This window comes from Rhopalosiphum maidis, chromosome 4, assembly GCF_003676215.2.
Source record: "Rhopalosiphum maidis isolate BTI-1 chromosome 4, ASM367621v3, whole genome shotgun sequence".
NCBI lineage: Eukaryota > Metazoa > Arthropoda > Insecta > Hemiptera > Aphididae > Rhopalosiphum > Rhopalosiphum maidis.
This window is the reverse complement of record NC_040880.1, coordinates 36,701,826-36,720,836: the sequence shown is the minus strand read 5'-3', so window position 1 is coordinate 36,720,836 and position 19,011 is coordinate 36,701,826. Positions and strand designations below refer to the sequence as shown.

Here is a 19,011-nt window from a genome sequence, read left to right as displayed (position 1 = left end):
AATAAAACTACCAGTAAAATTAACGGTGATCTCGTTAATTAAAAATCTAGGTTGGAAATCATTAGTACTGCGCACATGAATTGTGAGTTCTAAATCAGACGATAGAGGTGTTGGTATACCAAGATCATAAGCTTCTATTCGAATCTATGAATATTTAATGAATAATTGAAGCAGAGTATTAAACATGGTAAGACATAAACGGCAAGTACCTGATAGATTTTTTGGATTTCTTTGTTCAATGATTTTTTTAATGTGATTAATCCAGTAATCTCATCTACCAAAAATGTCTTCCAATCACCCATTAAATCTTGTTTGAAACGATACCTTACTTCTGCATTTTGGCCGACATCATCATCAATAGCTTTCACTGTAATTACTGGGCTTCCAATTGTCATATTCTACGTTTAAAATTACGTATTTTTTAAAATATTAATTTACTTTATAAATAAGATTATACTCTAAATTCTTACTTGAAGCAACCTAACGGTTACATTGTATGGAGGGGATACGAAACGAGGAGCATTATCATTGACGTCTGTGACACAAATGTTTACAGTAGTTAAACTTGACTTTTGAGGTTCGCCACCATCCTGTGCACGAATGAGAAGACTGTAATTTCCGTAGAGGTTTTTCAACGACGAAGTTGTATACAAACGACCCGACCAAAAATCAACGTTATGTAAACCAAATAACTCTAAAAAAAAATAAGTATATTAATCAAATTTCATAATTTCTCAAAATATAAACATATGATGATTGTATGTTTGTTAGTTATTAATACTTATTACGTAATACTCTTTGCTAAAAATAATAATTTATACCGACCTCTTTCATTCCCATCCTCGATAGAAAACATTATTCGGCCATTAACTGTGGCTGGATCGTCTGCGTCTGTAGCTTTTATTAATAAAATCATATCGCCAACAGTATGAAACTCTGTGACAATGACACATTCGGAAGGTAAATGGTCAAACAGCGGAGCGTTGTCGTTTATATCGGATACCATCACCCTGTTTAAATAAATGTAATTTAAACGATTGTTTGTATAAAATATGCAGTGTGACGCAAAATTAGTACTCACATAATTTGTTTGAAGGCGTTCCGACTTTCGCCGGAAATGTATCCGAACTGATAATTATCCCATGCTTCAACAATTAAATTATAGGTACTCGTCTGTTCTCTATCCAACGTATCAGCTACTTTCAATACTCCGTTATTTGTATCAATTGTGAATTTCCCCTAAAAATAATTATTGTTAATGTGTTTGAATATTAACCATCATTAAAAATTTCAGTAATTTCGACTTACCTGCGATGATAGACGATCCAATAAGTATGTAATTTTACCAAAGTCACCAGAATCTGCGTCCATTGCTGTAATTATAGCTATTGATGACCCTATAACAATGTAAACGTCATAATAAGTTTTAGTTATAGTAAAAAAAGAATAATCATACATACCGATTGGTGTGTTTTCTGGAATTGTTATGTTGGTGGGTGTATCTTCAATAAAATATGGGTTATTGTCGTTTTCGTCAATTACGCGTAAAATAACGTCTGCAAACGAAGACCGAGCTGGAACTCCGCTATCTAATGCTCGGACACTAACATTTATCCAATGTACTTGCTCGTGGTCGATACGACCAGCCACGACAATTTCCCCAGACTCGGGATCTAATCTAATTAAATCTGTAGCATCCATTGACGAATCTAAAACAACAATTGGTGTTAAAATGTACTGTTTTATTAAAAAAAAAAAATTAATTTAATAAACCTTCTATCGAATAATGGATTGTTCTGTTTTTATCAGCATCATCTGCCATCACGGTAATGATAGGTACACCAGGTTGACTGTTTTCCATCACAGTTCTTTTATAGAACTTTTGACGGAACACTGGGTCATTATCATTTTCGTCATCGACATGGACAATTAAAATAGCTATTATAATTAAAAATATAAATTATATATTTAATCGAGTTAATTAAAAATCAGTTACGAATAGATGTTGCGTTTTACTTACTTTGAACTATTTGTTTGCCATTAACTGCAGCAATGTCTTCGACTACGAGTGCCAACCGGATAGTTTCAACTTTTTCTCTGTCCAGTAATTTACCTACTCTTAGATAACCATCTACAGGATTTAAAGCAAATGCCGATGGCCAATCATAATCTGTGGGTCTAATGATCACTCCATCTTCGTTTCTAGCTTCTGAAGCGTTCACATCAATTTTATATCTCAACACCGGTTTTGCATCCGGATCTTCTGCTTCAATTTTCGTAATTACGCTACCAACCTAATTAATATAAAAATAATGAAGTATAATTTTAGAATAATTTATGGTAGTTTAATATAATCAGTTACCAACCAATTCGTTTTCATTCACGTGAATCGGTTCCATTTCTTTGAAAAATGGAGGTTTATTATTTACATCTTGAATTTTAATCGTCACATTTACAATACAACTGAGTTGCTGATCACCAATCCCTCCATCTATTGCCACAACTTCTAAGTAGTATGCATATGTCTTTGGTTGAGTTTTATCTGGGTCCAAAGATGCCCCATGTGCGACTTTTATCACTCCTGAATATGCATCGATCACAAATTTATCTTCTGCTCCACTACTAAGTCTATACACTACAATATTGTTAGGAGCAGATCCATCTTCATCCCAAGCATTTACCTATACAATTTGATGTCGAATATAAATAATAATAAAACACACTAATTAAAAATATCTTAGAATAATGGAATACATATGCATAATTAACGAATATGATACTTTTTTAATGTTATCTTACCTCTAAAACAGTGCTACCACCCACTAAATCTTCAGAAATAGTTGTTTCATAACTGTTGCTTTCGAATTTTGGTCCAAAGTCGTTAACATCTTCTACGTATATAATTACATGAGTTTCATCGGATAGTGATGGCAACCCGTGATCTTGCGCTTGGATCACCAAATTTATTGGTCTCAGATTTCCATTAATGCTGTTAGTACTTTTCCGATTTTGTAGCTTTTCAAAGTCTACTGGCCTTATCGGTTTTAAAACACCCGTAATGGAGTCAATTGAAAAACATTCAACTGGATAGTCGGAATGCAATATACGATATGATATTTCTGAATTTTTTGTGCCTAAACATTTAAAAACAATAATAATAACACAGTTATAGATTTGTATTACACAAACATACCATTTAAATCTAGATCTCTGGCTTCCACAGTGACTGGTGATTCAAAGAGCAGATGATTTTCTTTAAGTCGTGTTTCATACTTTGATGAAAGAAATCGTGGTGAGTTATCATTAACATCTTCCACGTTAATAATTAACTGAACAGAATTCCTATTTCCTAAACCTAAATCATCTCGTGCTTCGATTGTTAAAAAATGTTTGGATATTTGTTCTCGATCAAATACAGGTTTGTCCGATTTTATTACAATTTCTCCAGATTCTGCATTTAACTTAAGACTATAATAAATAAATTTATTTTACATTATTTAATCTAATTAAGGGCATAGTTAGTAATTATTACTTACAAATCAGCGCAACTTCCTCTTATACTTGTATATCGTATACCGTTTGTTCCAAAGACACCAGAATCTTTATCAGTGGCTTCAACTTTCCCAATAATTTTACCAGATACAGAATTTTCAGAAACAAAAACTTCATAAGTAGGACGTGAAAACTCCGGGTAGTTGTCGTTAACATCTCGAATGTAAACAGAAACGGGAACAACACTATATTTTGGATTTTTAGCTATTGTTTCAATGGCAACGATTGTAAAGTTAATAACTAAAAAAAATAGTTTCAATAAAAATTATCATTCAAGTATATTATATTATGGTCAATCTAGGCATATTTGAAGGTTTAAAACCTATATCTTATTTATAATCAAATCATTATACCTTTAACTAGTTCATAGTCTAAATCAGCTGTCCTATTCACACGAATCAGAAATGATGCTTCATTTATACCTTCGGAAGGTGTAATATCAAAGTATCCAATTCGTCCTTGTTGAATTCGTAAACGAAAAGTTCCATTTTTACCTTGATCGTAATCATAAACTTGGGGTATTGAGTCTCCAATAAAGTTCACAGGAGTATTTTGTTGGGAATTTTCGTTAACTTCAGCAATGTATTGAGGACTACGAAATGTCGGTGTTTCATCATTTACATCCGTAACGATTACGGTTACTTCAGTTTTTGTTGAAGGATTAGGAAACACATTTTTCGATTCTTCAGTGGCCTAAAATATATCATAGAAAATAAAATAAAATTTAAATACCTAGTAAATACATAGTTATCTCACTATTTTACCTACCATAATCTCAATAATAATGGCACCAGTTTTAATAATAAGCGGATCCTCCCGATCCAAAATATTTGTTGTGTAGACAATACCAGAATTTGGTTCAACTTGTAACATTCCATTGCCCCCACGTGTGATTGAGTATACAATGCGGTTATCTATACCACGATCTCCATCAATTGCTTTCACTAATTATCAAATCATTCATTTAAATAAATACATAAACATTGTTTATAAACCAAATAATTTAAAATATTATACATATATATAAATGATATAAAAAAAACCTTGAATTATTGATGTCCCTGGTGGTGCATCTTCGCTTACTCTTGCCACTGGTGTTACAACAATAAACTCAGGAGGTTGATCTTCGACATCTTGTACTTTCACAAATATGGCAGCTGTACCTGTTTTTCTCTATTACATTAGAAATATTGATTCATTAGTTAAATTAAGTAAAAAATCGTATTAATAAAATAATGATTAATAGTTTTAAATTTTATTATTAAAGTTTTGGTTGTCATAAATACACGAACCTTCTCAATGGTTGCACGATCAACAGCCAATATTTTCAATTGATGCAGTGAAGTTTTTTCATAATCCAAACTTCCCACAAGGCGTATTACGCCTTGGCCATTAATTGTAGATATAGAAAATAATCTACTTTCTATTGAATCCGAGTCTTGTAAATGGTAAACCACCTACGTGGGTAATAAATATATATTTAATTATACTATTTTAAAAACAGTTTTAAGTATTGATATATGGCGTAGGAATAGTTTATATTACGGACTATAAATTTTAATTGGGCACCCCAAATAGAAAATTTCATTGAGTCATACATTGTTTACCATATTGTAAAAATATGGTCTAATGAACAATATATATAATTTAAATAGTATATAGGTACTATAATATATATATTAACTATACATACACTATATAGTGTAAACGAACTTGAACGAGGGTGATGATCAACAGACCGTGAAACCCTAATTTGTTGCTATGTTACCTGTCCATATGGGCCTTCATCTGCATCGGTGGCCTCAACCGTTGCAATCACCGTGGGTGGACTGTCCTCTGGTACAAATATTGTATTTTGATATGGCTTGAATATAGGCGCATTGTCATTTATGTCATCCACAATTAATAAAAAACTCTGAGTAATAAAATTTCCATCTCCCAAGTGACCATCAGTCAATGTCAACACTAGTGAATATTCATCTTTGGTCTATAAAATAAACTCGTAATATGAATTTAATTGAACTAAATAAATATTTTAAATTTTTATATACAAATATAAATTACTTCACGATCTAATTCAATTTTCAAATAAATGTTAGCTTCACTTCTGCCAAAATTTTCAACTCTAATAACTTTATCACCTGGTTCTCGTACACCAAATATTAATTTATCGGCATCGGGATCAATACCACGAACCCGATAAATGAGACTTCCTGAAAATAAAGGTAACAGTTATAGATATGTTATTTTTTTTTACTTATTCATAAGTTCGTGGTAAAATTTACTCACCAATAGGAGTCTCGGGACCCTCTTTCAGTCGAACAATAATTTCGGTTTGCCAGTCGGTAACAAATTGTGGGGGCTTATTAGCTGCAGAAAATTGAACTAATATTACTACTGACAACCAATATATTTTCCAACCATTCTGATAAACAACCATATTTCGTCCTCGGTCGATGACATTATTTGCCGGGTTTTAACTTGGCATATTATAACGATTCAACATTGTCAGATTTCATAACTGAAAAACACGTAAATCTTAAAATTGACTAAACGTAATACATTACAAGAAATACACAAAGTACAATAACGTTATTTTCATATGTTATAAAGACTTCCCGCAAGCCGAAGGAGCTATCTCTAGAGGATGGCGTTTAGACATAAACGAATATTCTATAGAATTGATTTCTACGGTTCATTATTTTATTAGTTTCAAACCTGTATGGTTGTCTATTATGTTGAAAAAAAAATGGCATTCACGTGAATTATTGTCACCGAATATCCACGTATTATATAGTCGTTATTTTATCATAAACAGTTAACGTATACACGAAGAAAGAATCGGGGCCGCTAGTAATAAGGCCTGGTAAATCGGTAAACAAATAATATGGACGAGAATGTGATGGACTCTAGATGGTGTAAATGAATGATAATGTATTAAAATATAGGTTAACAACGAGATGCCTGAAACGGTTGAATGATTCTCAACATGAATGCTGACAAATCACGATGACTGTGGAAAAAATTAATATATAATAATGTTATACAGCTGTATACAGCAGCCACAAAGATAAACAAAATCTCTATATAGTACGCGGGATTTGATAACTCTATGAAACATCTGCTTTCAAGTTGCTTTGATCAGAGAAGGATAAAAATCACGGATAAAAGTCCATATTTTCATCTAATTAATGAGACGGTAAAATAACTACAATTTTTTTTTTATATCCAAATATTATTTATCCACCAATAATTATTAGAGAAACAGGTGTTGATACGTTCTATTTTGATCAGCTGATTTACGATTCTGCTTTGTCACTGACAGGGCTTAACTCAACTATTTAGTATTTGAGTTATATATTAATGTTTAAAAGAGTAGGTTTACAATTACAAAGAAAACACACTCAAAATAACGATTATAAAAAACAAACAAAAAATAGACGACAAATGGCTTTGTGTGGGAAAACGCGGGTTTTGTTGAGAATATTGTTATGATAAATAATGTTCTTGACAGTCAACAGTTCTGAAGAATGTGTTTTACATCAGAAAGAATGAATGGCCGTTATGTACGGAGAAAGTATTGACTAAACTGCATGTCAAAATTTATAACACTTCGAATTTATACACAGAAATAATATGCAAGGCTTATAAATTATTGTATAAATATATATATTTTACATTCTCAAGTATTCACGGACTTTGAAAATTTCATTGAAAATTATACAATATTGGTATGATTGATTAATACTAATGCTTTTATAGTTTCAAATAAACAAATCTAAAACTCGTATCTGAAATCCATCATATGTTTGAAATTATAATAAAAATTGTTATTTAAAAGGTTAGATTTTAAGACCATAACTACTATTAACTATATTTTAATTACTGTATTTATATTTTAACGTAGATAAAATAATATTCAGGGATACTATTTTAAATATGAGTTACTGATTAGAACCTAATTTATAAGTTGCTAATTATTTTTACTATAGTTGGAAGGTAAGCTTTAATACAAATATGTTATATTTATATACATATATGTATATAATAGTAATCCAGTTGTATATATTGCCTAAATTTGATGGAAAGTATGACATATTAATTTATTTTGTTCCAGTTACTTTCTGTAGCATATACATTACATTAATTTAAAATTATTGTCATGGTTGGAGAGAATTTACGAAGGTATTAAAATATAATGATGACGAACTAAATGTAAATATAAAATAAAACTATATGAAATAAGATAATTGTATCTGTTAATATTTTTAATAATAAACGTGCCAATATATTAACAGTATGATTAACATACAATAGACAAAATTGATTCTTACATAAAACAATATTTGAAAATATTCAAACTTAATAAAAAAAATATGTTCATAAACTCGTTTGAATTATTTTGATCGATATAACTTTCTTATAGAATTTTATGGTTGTGTTGCGTTATTAATTGAGTATAAAAATGACCATGATTACAATATAATAAAATAAAATAAACATGAAAAACAACATTAATTTATTTTTATTTGCTTGTTCTGAAAAAAAAAAATATTTTTGTAAAAGAGTGAACGGTTAGCTCAAATCTACTACATAATACAATTTTATACTTTAAAAATATTCGAAATCCATTCTCACAAATAAAAATAATGTAAGAATGCATAAAATATCACTAAGAAAATTATAAAATTGTCCATCTGTATGCGAATCTTTATAGGTTGTAGGTCGGTACATTCGATTTTGTGATTTGAATACATAGGTCATTGTTTAAATGATTTTTTACACTCTTTAATTATTCTAGATAATGTATCATTATACAATTTTGGATGATAAAATGTTCTCTGTATAAGTCTTCGTCATATTTTTATATAATGTTAGTACTTACTTTCATCTGATAATTTTTCACATAAACCTAAACATTCAATTGATCAATCTTGCGTAAGTCACATGAACATATATAATCGATATTTGTTTTATTCCGATATTATTTTTTTCTCGCTATTGTAGTACTTGGGTAGGGGCATATTGTGTCGTAAGATTATAGAAAACTAAGGCAATCTGCAAACTATGAACTATGTAACCATAGATGTATCTAGGCGCCGTGCATCACGAACACGACGCAAGGATATAATAAAAACAATATCTTCTTATTAGATTTAATAAATAAGAAAATAATACACGTTTCCGTGGCAAATCGATGATACCTATTCATTTTACCCCTTAGGCAACAATTAAAATAATGGTTAAGACATAAAATATTTCATAAATATTTTGACCTACATTTATTACTAAAAAAAATTATGTTAGATAAAAATAAATAAGAACAATATTATTTAATTTAATATATTAAAAAATATATCATATACATATAGTTACCGTTAATTATATTTTTAAGACATACCTAATTGGACATAATTTTAATTGTATATACCAAAATGCATTGCACTCGAATAAAATAATTTATTTTTAATAATTCAACTAATTCTACAGTTTTCATTTAATGTTTCAAGTAAGTGTATAATTTAAAATTTAAACTGGCACATTGCTTAATAAACAATATCCAGGCAGGATTTAAATAAAAATATTGGTTAAATTTATTATAATACCGCTAAGTATATCATTAACTCGTGAATTTATTATGAAAAATAATAAAACGATCAAGACCGTACCCATGGCGGAAGGGGGGGGGGTCAACCCCCACTCAAAATTTTCTTTTATTATATTTTATGGTTTTAAAATAACCTATTTAATATAATATTATAATACAATTAGAACACAATATTTTAACTTGAAACCATTTTTGAAATTAATTTCCAGTTACGCCCTTAAAAGTGATCAATGTTAACGTTCTAAAAATGCAATAATGTTTTATATGATGTCGAATCCGTAAGATCGATGATTATAATCTGATGATGTGCTATATAAGTTTTAAGCTAGCGACATTTTCTAATAACAATAAAACAAAACAACACTTCATAATAAAATCTATAAACAAAAATAGGATATAATGAAATAATGATATGTACTGAACAGTAAGCCCCCATAACTTCATGTAGGGCAAATGTTAACTGGGCCTGTGGTTATCTTTTTTGTTGTTAACTCGATCAGGAAGGTTTAAATAATAAAATAGGTGTGTTGTAAGTTTGGCCCAATAATTTTGACACTTACAAAATATAAAAAAAATAAGGAAATATTGGTGAGTGAATACGTCGAATACATGGTGGATTTTTACTTAAAAAATAGATTTATATTATAACATTACATTATTAGACTACAATTTTACATAAATACATTTGACTTATATTTTTTGCACTGAATAGTCAAATTAAATCCAACATCGAAATATTGTATCTACATTTTCACAAAATTGTATATTTGTATAACGAACTTTAAACCATGAATAATAATATATGAACATGAAAATGAAAATAATTTTTGGAGGATAATGAGAATCGCCTTATCGTAGTGTCCTCTGGGTAATTCTAAATGTTTCTCAAAAATATTATAAGAAAAATAAACGTTTATTTTTATTCGTGCCGACTTAATAAGTCAATCATTTTTACCTTAAAAAAACACAGGCCAAGTTTACAATCGCTCAGTTGGTACTTTTTTGAAAATAACACCCAAATTTTGTAAACATCAACTTAACAATCAGTTATTTAGTAACACTATTATCAGCTAACAAAATTGTTATCACTATTAATGTTTTGTAAACATTTCTCTATTGGCATATGTTGTTTTATAAATCTGTGTACCTACATTGAATATTATATAGCTACTATTGGCATTGCTAACAACCACCGTAGAGATAACTAGATGAGCAAATGTAAATTATGATTATCAACCGTTTCTAATAGTTTCTATATGGGTTCATAATAATAGATTTGATAACCATCATGAGACTACGATAGTTCGAAAATTATAACAAGTACCTAATGAGTATTTTAATTAATACTTTGTATATTATTATGTTAATTTAAAAATGTATAAGAATTGCTCGAGTATAATACGTAAGTACTAAAGTAAAAATTATATCTATTTTATATGTATGCGAAATTAGTATATTAAAGACTATTATCCTTAATGAATACATTTTCATAACTACGAACCACACTCTTTCAAATAATGATTTAGATACATCAACCACTAAAAAAAAATCACATGTTTTACAGAAAAAAAATTGTTTCTTATTTAAAAAAATAAGTTTATATCGTCATAGGAAACTCCTTAAATAGAATAAAAAATAAAACTATTTATAAGTACGAGGTTGAGTATTTGCTTGTTGATTTACGATTCATCCTGCAGTTTATTATATTTTAAATACCTATTTGTTACTACCAATACTCATATAGATTATCCGTTAAGGAAAACTATTTGATCATATTTTGATTTAATGCAATTGTAATTATTGATTAATGATTAGATCTAATTTTTTTAAAGTGCACGTGATAAAACTAATCACTAATAAAATTTCCAAGATTTCCAACTAGACCATAGAAAAGTAACATTGATTGGTCAGACAACGTGGATAAAAATAATGAAGAATTGGTTATGCTATAACTTATAAGGCCAAATGGTAGGAGATATAAGTACTATATTAAACTGTAATTTGTAACAGTCATCTAAGTGAAGACTGCAGTCGAATAATAAGCGATAATAACGAAATAAAAAATTATAAATATACCTACTAAAAAACTATCTTTTCATTTTTTTCTCATTTTTAAACTGAATCTCATCGATTTCAATTTTTAAATCAAACCACAATCTTTTGTTTCAATTGTAATTTTTACATAAATCATTGATTATAAAAATCGTGATAAATTTGTATGAAAAAAAAAATCGTTTAAGATCCATTACTAACAATATTAGCGTAAAATAATATATTATATTTAGTGATACAACATCGTTAATATAATAATTATTATAAATGTATACAACCATATAGGTCAAAGTTAACATATAAATCAACAAACTATAAGGATATCCCGTCGGCTTATTTTTTAACTCTTGGACATCAAGTGCAAATATATATACCTAACTCAACTGCATAGGTATCGTTTACGACATTCAGGTACAAATTATTAGGTACAATATAATGATTAGATTGCAACACATTTGTCATTGTCATATACTATACATATATTGTATATACACCTGTATAATAGCCTACGTCAAGAGTCTGTTATTACTTATTATTTACAGTATTATTGTCTCATGACTATATCGGTTTTCACTTATTGGCTTATCCAATTAACCAAACAATACACCGCGGCCGTGTATCTGTTTGAGCAATATATAATACAGAATATTATATATACATATATATAATATATAACACTTTGATCATCTGTGCATGCGCGTTTATGAGGTAAGTACCTATCGCGAGGAGGTAAGTGGGAGATATTGAGAAAGTATACAATATTGTGATCGTTCCGATATAAAAAATATTTGTTGTTTTTTTTACGAATTGGCTTACATTTAATTTATATTACGATTTTATTATTATACATCGCATCGCATTGCTATTGCAGATGATATACAAATGTCAACTATTAGACATTATGCACGATTTAATGTCCAGAAAAAATACTGATAATAGTAACTATAAGTCTATAGACCATCGCCGGGGTTGCCAAGTGTTATTCGTATCTCTGATTTTTTTCATATTCTGTATATAGTCTGTTTAGATTCTTTCTCTTTTCAGAGATATCGACTCTTTAATTTCATAAGATACAACATCACACATCCACCAGATAATATAAAATTATAATTATTATCATACTATACTATCCTTAATCATATTATAATATTAAGTTCTCCACACACAGTGTCGTTGTTCTAAGTTATCTTTTAAGTATAATAAATGATATTAATAGGTATTTATTAATATTTATAGCACCCCTTCTCAGATTTTTAATCATATTTATGCCTATGATTGGATTAGGGTATTACTTGTATTTATGACTGCATAAACATAGAGGTGCAATATTGCATACATATAATGCAAAATATTGAGCGGCAAAGAGTACCTATATATTATGACGAGAAGATAATTAAGTAGAAAGATCGGCCTGATCGCCACGGGATTTACTTCTCCGTGTAAATTAAGTCCACTTCGTAAGCTCATCGATATCAGACGTGTAAATAAAAATAACCAGCTTTTAGCGTGTAACACCAGGCCTGGATAAAAGCAGACACATTCTACATTCCACAGCAGTATACAGCACACAAGATTTCAGACTGGCTAAATCCTGTAAACTTGGCCGGGCAGACAATTATTATTAAATTTTTATGTATAGCTTAATATTAATTTAAGACAAAGATTCGATAAGACGATAATTTTTATTCTGAAACTGTCATCCTAATATCTTTATTTGGTGGCGCGAAGAGTTAGACATATAAAGAGTTGAGGGTGATTATTTTATCATTAAACACTTATTATTTCGTTAAGTATTGACTATTTTTTTCAAAATATTTTGTTTCATGTTTTTCATAAACTTTATGAAATATTTATTTTTTTTAATCTTTTATTTAATAGTAAAATCACACTCAACTTTTGATATTCAAATGGCAACCTATGGCTATATTTAAAATGTACTAAATGTTAAAATTATTATTTTTCGTTAATTTTTCAGGGAGATATAGTTTTTCAAAGTTGAACGGTCTTCGGGTTTTATAATACTTCTTGTTTGACCCTGGGGTCTTAAAAAGTTATGACCTAGTCACATATGTAATAGATAATAATAAGAGATATAGTTTCAATAGTTTCATCTATCATATGTAATAAGCTCGTTATCGACTATCGATGCAGTGATGAACTTTGTACCTGTTGTTACTAACGCCTCACTGCCGTAATAACTTTTAGGACGAACACCTTAAAACTTCAAACCACCTAACTTTGAGCATATTAATCTATTTATCGGATTTATTCAGTGTTTATAAAGTTACGATATTTTACGAGAGCGATATATACTAAATAACACGGGACGCTCATCAGTCCCAAGTCACGCTTGTCCGTCGTCCGCATCGGTAAGTATTACCCATATAGGTGGGTAGGTACAGGTATAACGCCGAAGCAGTCAGTGTGTCATAATATAACGTGCGTGCACGCCTCGGGGCTTACGATAATTACTGTTGTTGCTGTCGTCATTGCAATTGCTATCGGTGTTATTGCCGTAGCAGTCCGTGTCGTCGCTCTTCCTCCTACGCTAAAGCGGAACACGCTGTCTCTTTATATAATTTTATTATATTATAATTTTTTTCTTCCGTTCCTTTATATTATAGTTTAATATATATATGTACATTTTTAGATGGACAGTCACGCCACGCGATTCTCGCACACGCTTCGAAGCCGAGGTTATTATGATTATTATTATATTGTTGGCGGTTATGCGGAGCCGTCAATCGGCGGCAAGACTTAACCCCGATTTAAGGTGCACGTTATTGTGCTGTCCATTGGATGCCTTATGAAGGCAAAACTAAAAAAAAAATATGTGAAAATACTCATCGCGCAGTGTCGAGTTAGAAACACGTAGTTTGTATGGCGAAAGTATTCGTAAGTATTTAAACTCATTATTCGTACAGCTGCAGAGTACATGCGAGTATATTATTTATTATACTCGCAGCAATACACGATGTGAAGAAAACAGTTTTTTTAAATTATTTTTTTGTTTCCTCGATAATATACAAGCTTGATAATTAATATGCACTGGGATTTCCAATTTCCGTGCAGCGCATGAAAAACAAAGTTTTGGTTCATCGAGTCTGATGACCGGTTGGCGACACAACTGCTGCACCGCGACGATGTAAGAGAGTATAATGCCTTGTGATTTAGTACTTTACAGTTTTCCTTGCTCTGCATCATCGCTTATGTCTTGTGGAAAATCGTTTTGCCTGTTTACTATATATAGAATTATAATATAATATGTATTATATATAATCATAGAACAACGAAATACGTATTATTATATGATAAGCGTATTGCAGTAGTGTAGTCGTAAATATTTTTTTGGGTATACGCCTAAATTGAGAAATATATAATACGTAGGCTCTGCCCCCCCCCACATTCCCGTATACTAATTAACTTAAATTTATATTATATTTAAATACATATTAATATATAATTCCATTATAGTAAATGTATTTATTTATTATTTATAATTTATAAAATTTTCCACTTTGTTTTTCTAATGGCTCCACTTTTCTTGAACGGTTATCATCGGCCGATCTGTGCTGCAACAGTCAGCTTCCAACATATTTGGTTGGGTTCCCTATATTAAGAGGTGGCCCATTTATATTGATAAACATAAGATTTGTTATATTTTTTATTGTCAATTTAGATCTTAGATCTGAACATATTATGTTCATTAAACATTAAATTAAATCCCCGTTCACATTAGTATATTTAATTCCTGTATTTCTTCATTAATTGTATTGTTATGAATTTATGAATAAAGTTTCTCATTCCTTATACTAGAACAGATGTATTTAATAAAAATCTACGGCCCAATTGTTGTATTTCATTTTCCCCATGTTTTAAATATACCATATTGCCGTCGTCATAACTCATAATATTAATTTAATTTTAAGTATTTGTTTTATTAAATTAAATGTAATAAATGACAAGCATATTGTATTATCACTTATTAGTATCTATTACCTACCTAATTTATTATGTTTACCTAGTATTCAGTGTTTACAGTTTATTAATGACTTCTGATGATAAATAAATAAACCACGAGTAATTTGAGAAGCTATGACGTTTGGACAATTTTAAATTTTCCTATTTCATATAATTTTATTTTTAATCATAATTAATTATTCTGATACAACAATTCTCTTGGAGTTATGAGAATAAAAAAAAAATCAGAAATGTTCAAATTATATATATATTATTAATAAATTGTGGTAATATGGTTATCATCCAAAAGGCTACCACCGTATACCCGAGTATTTGTTTTATTTTCTTTCCTATACGCATTTAAAAATGTTAGCATTTTGGGTATATGCCGTATACCCACGTATACCCTCCACTACACCACTGGCATATTGATAACTTGTATCTTATTTTTTAAATTTACAGAACACATTTTGCTAACAAATTCAAATTAACATTTGCTAGTAAAGATTTAAGAGGAACTAACTATTTATTATTATTAGGTAGCTAATTGTTTTTTTTACGCCTAAAATTATTAATAAAATAGGTTAAGTCACTAAATTCACTATTTGTAATATAGAATGAAATAAAAACAAAAATATTGTGAACAACAATACTTTGATGTATTACAATTTTAGTTATGTATTTATTTAACTATAGAATTAAATGAGTATATTGAGGCCAAACTTCAGATTAACACCCTATTGGCATTATCAGCTGTCACTTGAATAGATTATAATTTATAGTTTTAACTTTTGGTAAAAGTGGGCTAGTTAGGGTGACCATAAAATAAAACAAAAATACAGGAAACTTGAATTACCCAACTAAATATAATAATTTATAAAATTTTCAATCATATTTTGGTGCAGCTGATAATGCCAATATAATGTTGTTTTATATCTGTTGTTTTGCCATGTTCTATAGAAAATATCGGTTTACATATTATACAAAATATTTTTCCCATCAATATCTTTTAAAAAATGAAATTCTGATTATAAATTTGGAGTGAAACGCACCATCTTTTTTACATTTTGAGAACTAATAATTATCGAATCGTACAGTTAATTTTAAATTCCACCACACGTCACTACGATTATGCCTCTAGTCTCTACGACTTCAGTTCTTCACTGAATGTCTATCATGTACTCGAGACTCGATACTCGTGTACAAATATGAATAGTAAATAATATTTAAAATTTTAGATAGATATACTATTATGGATATTATAAAATATAAATAGATATTAAAGTCCATAACATGCACAAATTTGATAACAAGCTGTCTAGTAGGATTTTACTTATTTAGATGATGACCAATATTATAATAATAAAATTATTACTTTTACGTTGCCAACAACAATGTGACATTATTATTTTCTATAATCTATATTATTATTTTCTACTCGCAGCAATTATAGTAAAAACAAGATTCAAAAATACTATTGAAAAGTATAGATTCTAATATTCTATTGAATATTGTCATATAAAAATATTGTAGAAAAACGATATTTTTATAAAATAGCTTAAAATAACATGTTTACTAGGTAATCTATAATGATATAGATGCCGCATAGATGTACTTTTGGTCAAATATTTATTGCAATTCATAAAAAATTATAAATATTGTTACACATTATAGATGTAGATACGAGGCCACGAGGTTCATGCTTGTTTACTCTGTTACGCACAATTCATGCAACCCATTCCGATTTCCGGCATGAATTTTTTATTTTGTTCTACAACAAAAACTAACTCAAACATTTTTAACAACTGCAGGTACTTATGCTGAGGACGAACCGTTGCAGCAGACTGCAGTCAATGTCAATAATAAATAATATTAAAAAATTGTACGTAGATACATTACATAATTATCACACAAAAATGTAGTATTTACGTTATTTTATTTTGATAGAGATGTAAACATAAAAAAAATATATGACAATAATAATATAACTGATTTCTGCACGATGACTCGCAAGTCGCGACGTTCCGGAGGTTACAAAATACTGGCCATGGCTCATGGTGTTTAGTAAGTCCAGTGAACCTAATCATTGCGGCATGACATGTGCATTAGGTAGATACATTATTATGTTATTATTATACCTATAGTAGTTGAAAGATGTGTATGGTTATCGAACACCGGTATAATTTTCTAGTAGATTTTGTAAATAAAATAAGAAAAAGCCACAAATGAATATAGAACACGTAGATATATAATAAAGTATACGTTTTCAATAAATGTTTATAATATCTACCATTTCCGATTACCTGGAGAGAAACATACAATTTAAGTTTACTTTTATATAGTCTGAGACTGGTACCTTTTGTTTTATCGGGTCCGGTTCAGTTATAAATTTTGGTCTAAAAAAAGAATAAATTAAGGGTTGAAATAAGATTTGGGTTTTAAATCAGTATTAAATGGTTCAACGATTTGTTTTTAAATTTATATTTTAATATATTCTATTTAATTTTGTATACATAAATAAAATATAATTTATACTTAAAATACCCCAAAAAATAAACAAAAATAATATAGTTAGTTTATAATTTTATTTAAGTATCCATGTACTGTAAAAATTACAACAAAGATAAAAAAAAACCTATATCATAACCCGATATTTTGAATTTAAAAATATAGATTTCGGCATTGGTTTCTTTTACTTGTTCGTTTTACTTGTATTGTTTTACTGTATTAGCTTTTTAACAAATTAACTATATTACATTTTGTAAACATTTAAAGTTAAAAATGTATGAAATTAATTTTTATTTCTCCCGAAAAATTGGAAACATAAGCTCAGAGCCGTATACAGAGCAGGACAAGAGAGCATTTGCCAGTTCTAAGAGGGGTACAAATTTCAATACTAATTAATAATTATGTAATAATTTTTTCACGTAATATTTGAAAAATGTTTATTTAATTTAACAACTTATTACAGTAGTCTCGCTCAATTTTTTTACTATATAAAAATTATTTATGTGAAGGCTGTTGAATGTTTGAGCACAAAATTTGAAATATTGACAATTTATGGAATATTTATATATTATACGCATAATTGATGTGTGGTAATAATGCAAATTTCTCATTTGGGGGGAGGGGCGCAAATGCAGTGGTTCGCCAGAGGCCCCACCAAACCTCAATACGGTCCTGCATAAGCTTTGATCATCGTTATCTATCTCAAATAAAGCTATAAGGTTTTACGATATTTTACGTATAATATTGTACAGGAGGTATCTGAATCCTAAGAATAAAAGACGTAGAATGTGCACGACACAAGTAGATTCATATCTATTGATCGATACCGGACCGTATACACACCGCATACAAAATATAACATAGACAACATAATGTGGTTTCTCCGGCTCATCGGCCCGCAGCTATTCGGCACGCCGCGTGCAAACCTATCGCATCACGCGGATGCTACGGATCAGATCGTGCGGGTCTCCTGAATCAACCACGCGATTCTCATAACAATAATATACAACGACACGAATCGTTAGTAATAATATTAATATAATCATAACGATATTGTAGCACATCATAAACAAACCGCGATCGGTTAAGAAACGTGTAGCGGGATGATCGGCAATAATTATTTTCGCCGTTGTCGTGTTGACCGCATTTCTCGTATAAATTTTCTGACATAATCGAAGAATAAAATAATATGTTCGTGTCATCTCCATCGATTTTTGGGGGCTTAATAATAGGATAATATGTCTAGTCCCACGAATTGTACTCTATACTCTATACATATTATATAATATATTAGATACGGCATCGAAATATACGAGACAAAACTATATGAT

The 19,011-nt window shown here is 29.4% G+C and overlaps 1 protein-coding gene across 3 annotated transcripts in view; it reads right to left on the bottom strand.

Annotated features, from left to right (window-relative positions):
* The window catches only part of LOC113556291 (cadherin-23-like), a 36,885-nt gene that overhangs the window by 2,488 nt on the left and 15,386 nt on the right, over nt 1-19,011 (bottom strand). For 2 of the 3 annotated variants that reach the window (XM_026961157.1, XM_026961165.1), the window contains exons 2-21: nt 5,842-6,073; nt 5,617-5,765; nt 5,321-5,539; nt 4,845-5,009; nt 4,596-4,725; nt 4,321-4,496; nt 3,906-4,245; nt 3,537-3,792; nt 3,194-3,468; nt 2,800-3,134; nt 2,367-2,681; nt 2,021-2,294; nt 1,774-1,938; nt 1,461-1,709; nt 1,309-1,397; nt 1,082-1,239; nt 826-1,010; nt 471-694; nt 210-398; nt 12-144 (exon numbers count right to left, since the gene is read on the bottom strand). In XM_026961157.1, the coding sequence (XP_026816958.1) occupies nt 12-144; nt 210-398; nt 471-694; nt 826-1,010; nt 1,082-1,239; nt 1,309-1,397; nt 1,461-1,709; nt 1,774-1,938; nt 2,021-2,294; nt 2,367-2,681; nt 2,800-3,134; nt 3,194-3,468; nt 3,537-3,792; nt 3,906-4,245; nt 4,321-4,496; nt 4,596-4,725; nt 4,845-5,009; nt 5,321-5,539; nt 5,617-5,765; nt 5,842-5,992 (4,177 nt within the window). In that variant the 5' untranslated portion in view covers nt 5,993-6,073. Of the gene's footprint in view, nt 1-11; nt 145-209; nt 399-470; nt 695-825; nt 1,011-1,081; nt 1,240-1,308; nt 1,398-1,460; nt 1,710-1,773; nt 1,939-2,020; nt 2,295-2,366; nt 2,682-2,799; nt 3,135-3,193; nt 3,469-3,536; nt 3,793-3,905; nt 4,246-4,320; nt 4,497-4,595; nt 4,726-4,844; nt 5,010-5,320; nt 5,540-5,616; nt 5,766-5,841; nt 6,074-19,011 lie in introns of those variants that run through there. The other variant, XM_026961149.1, reaches the window with a different exon arrangement.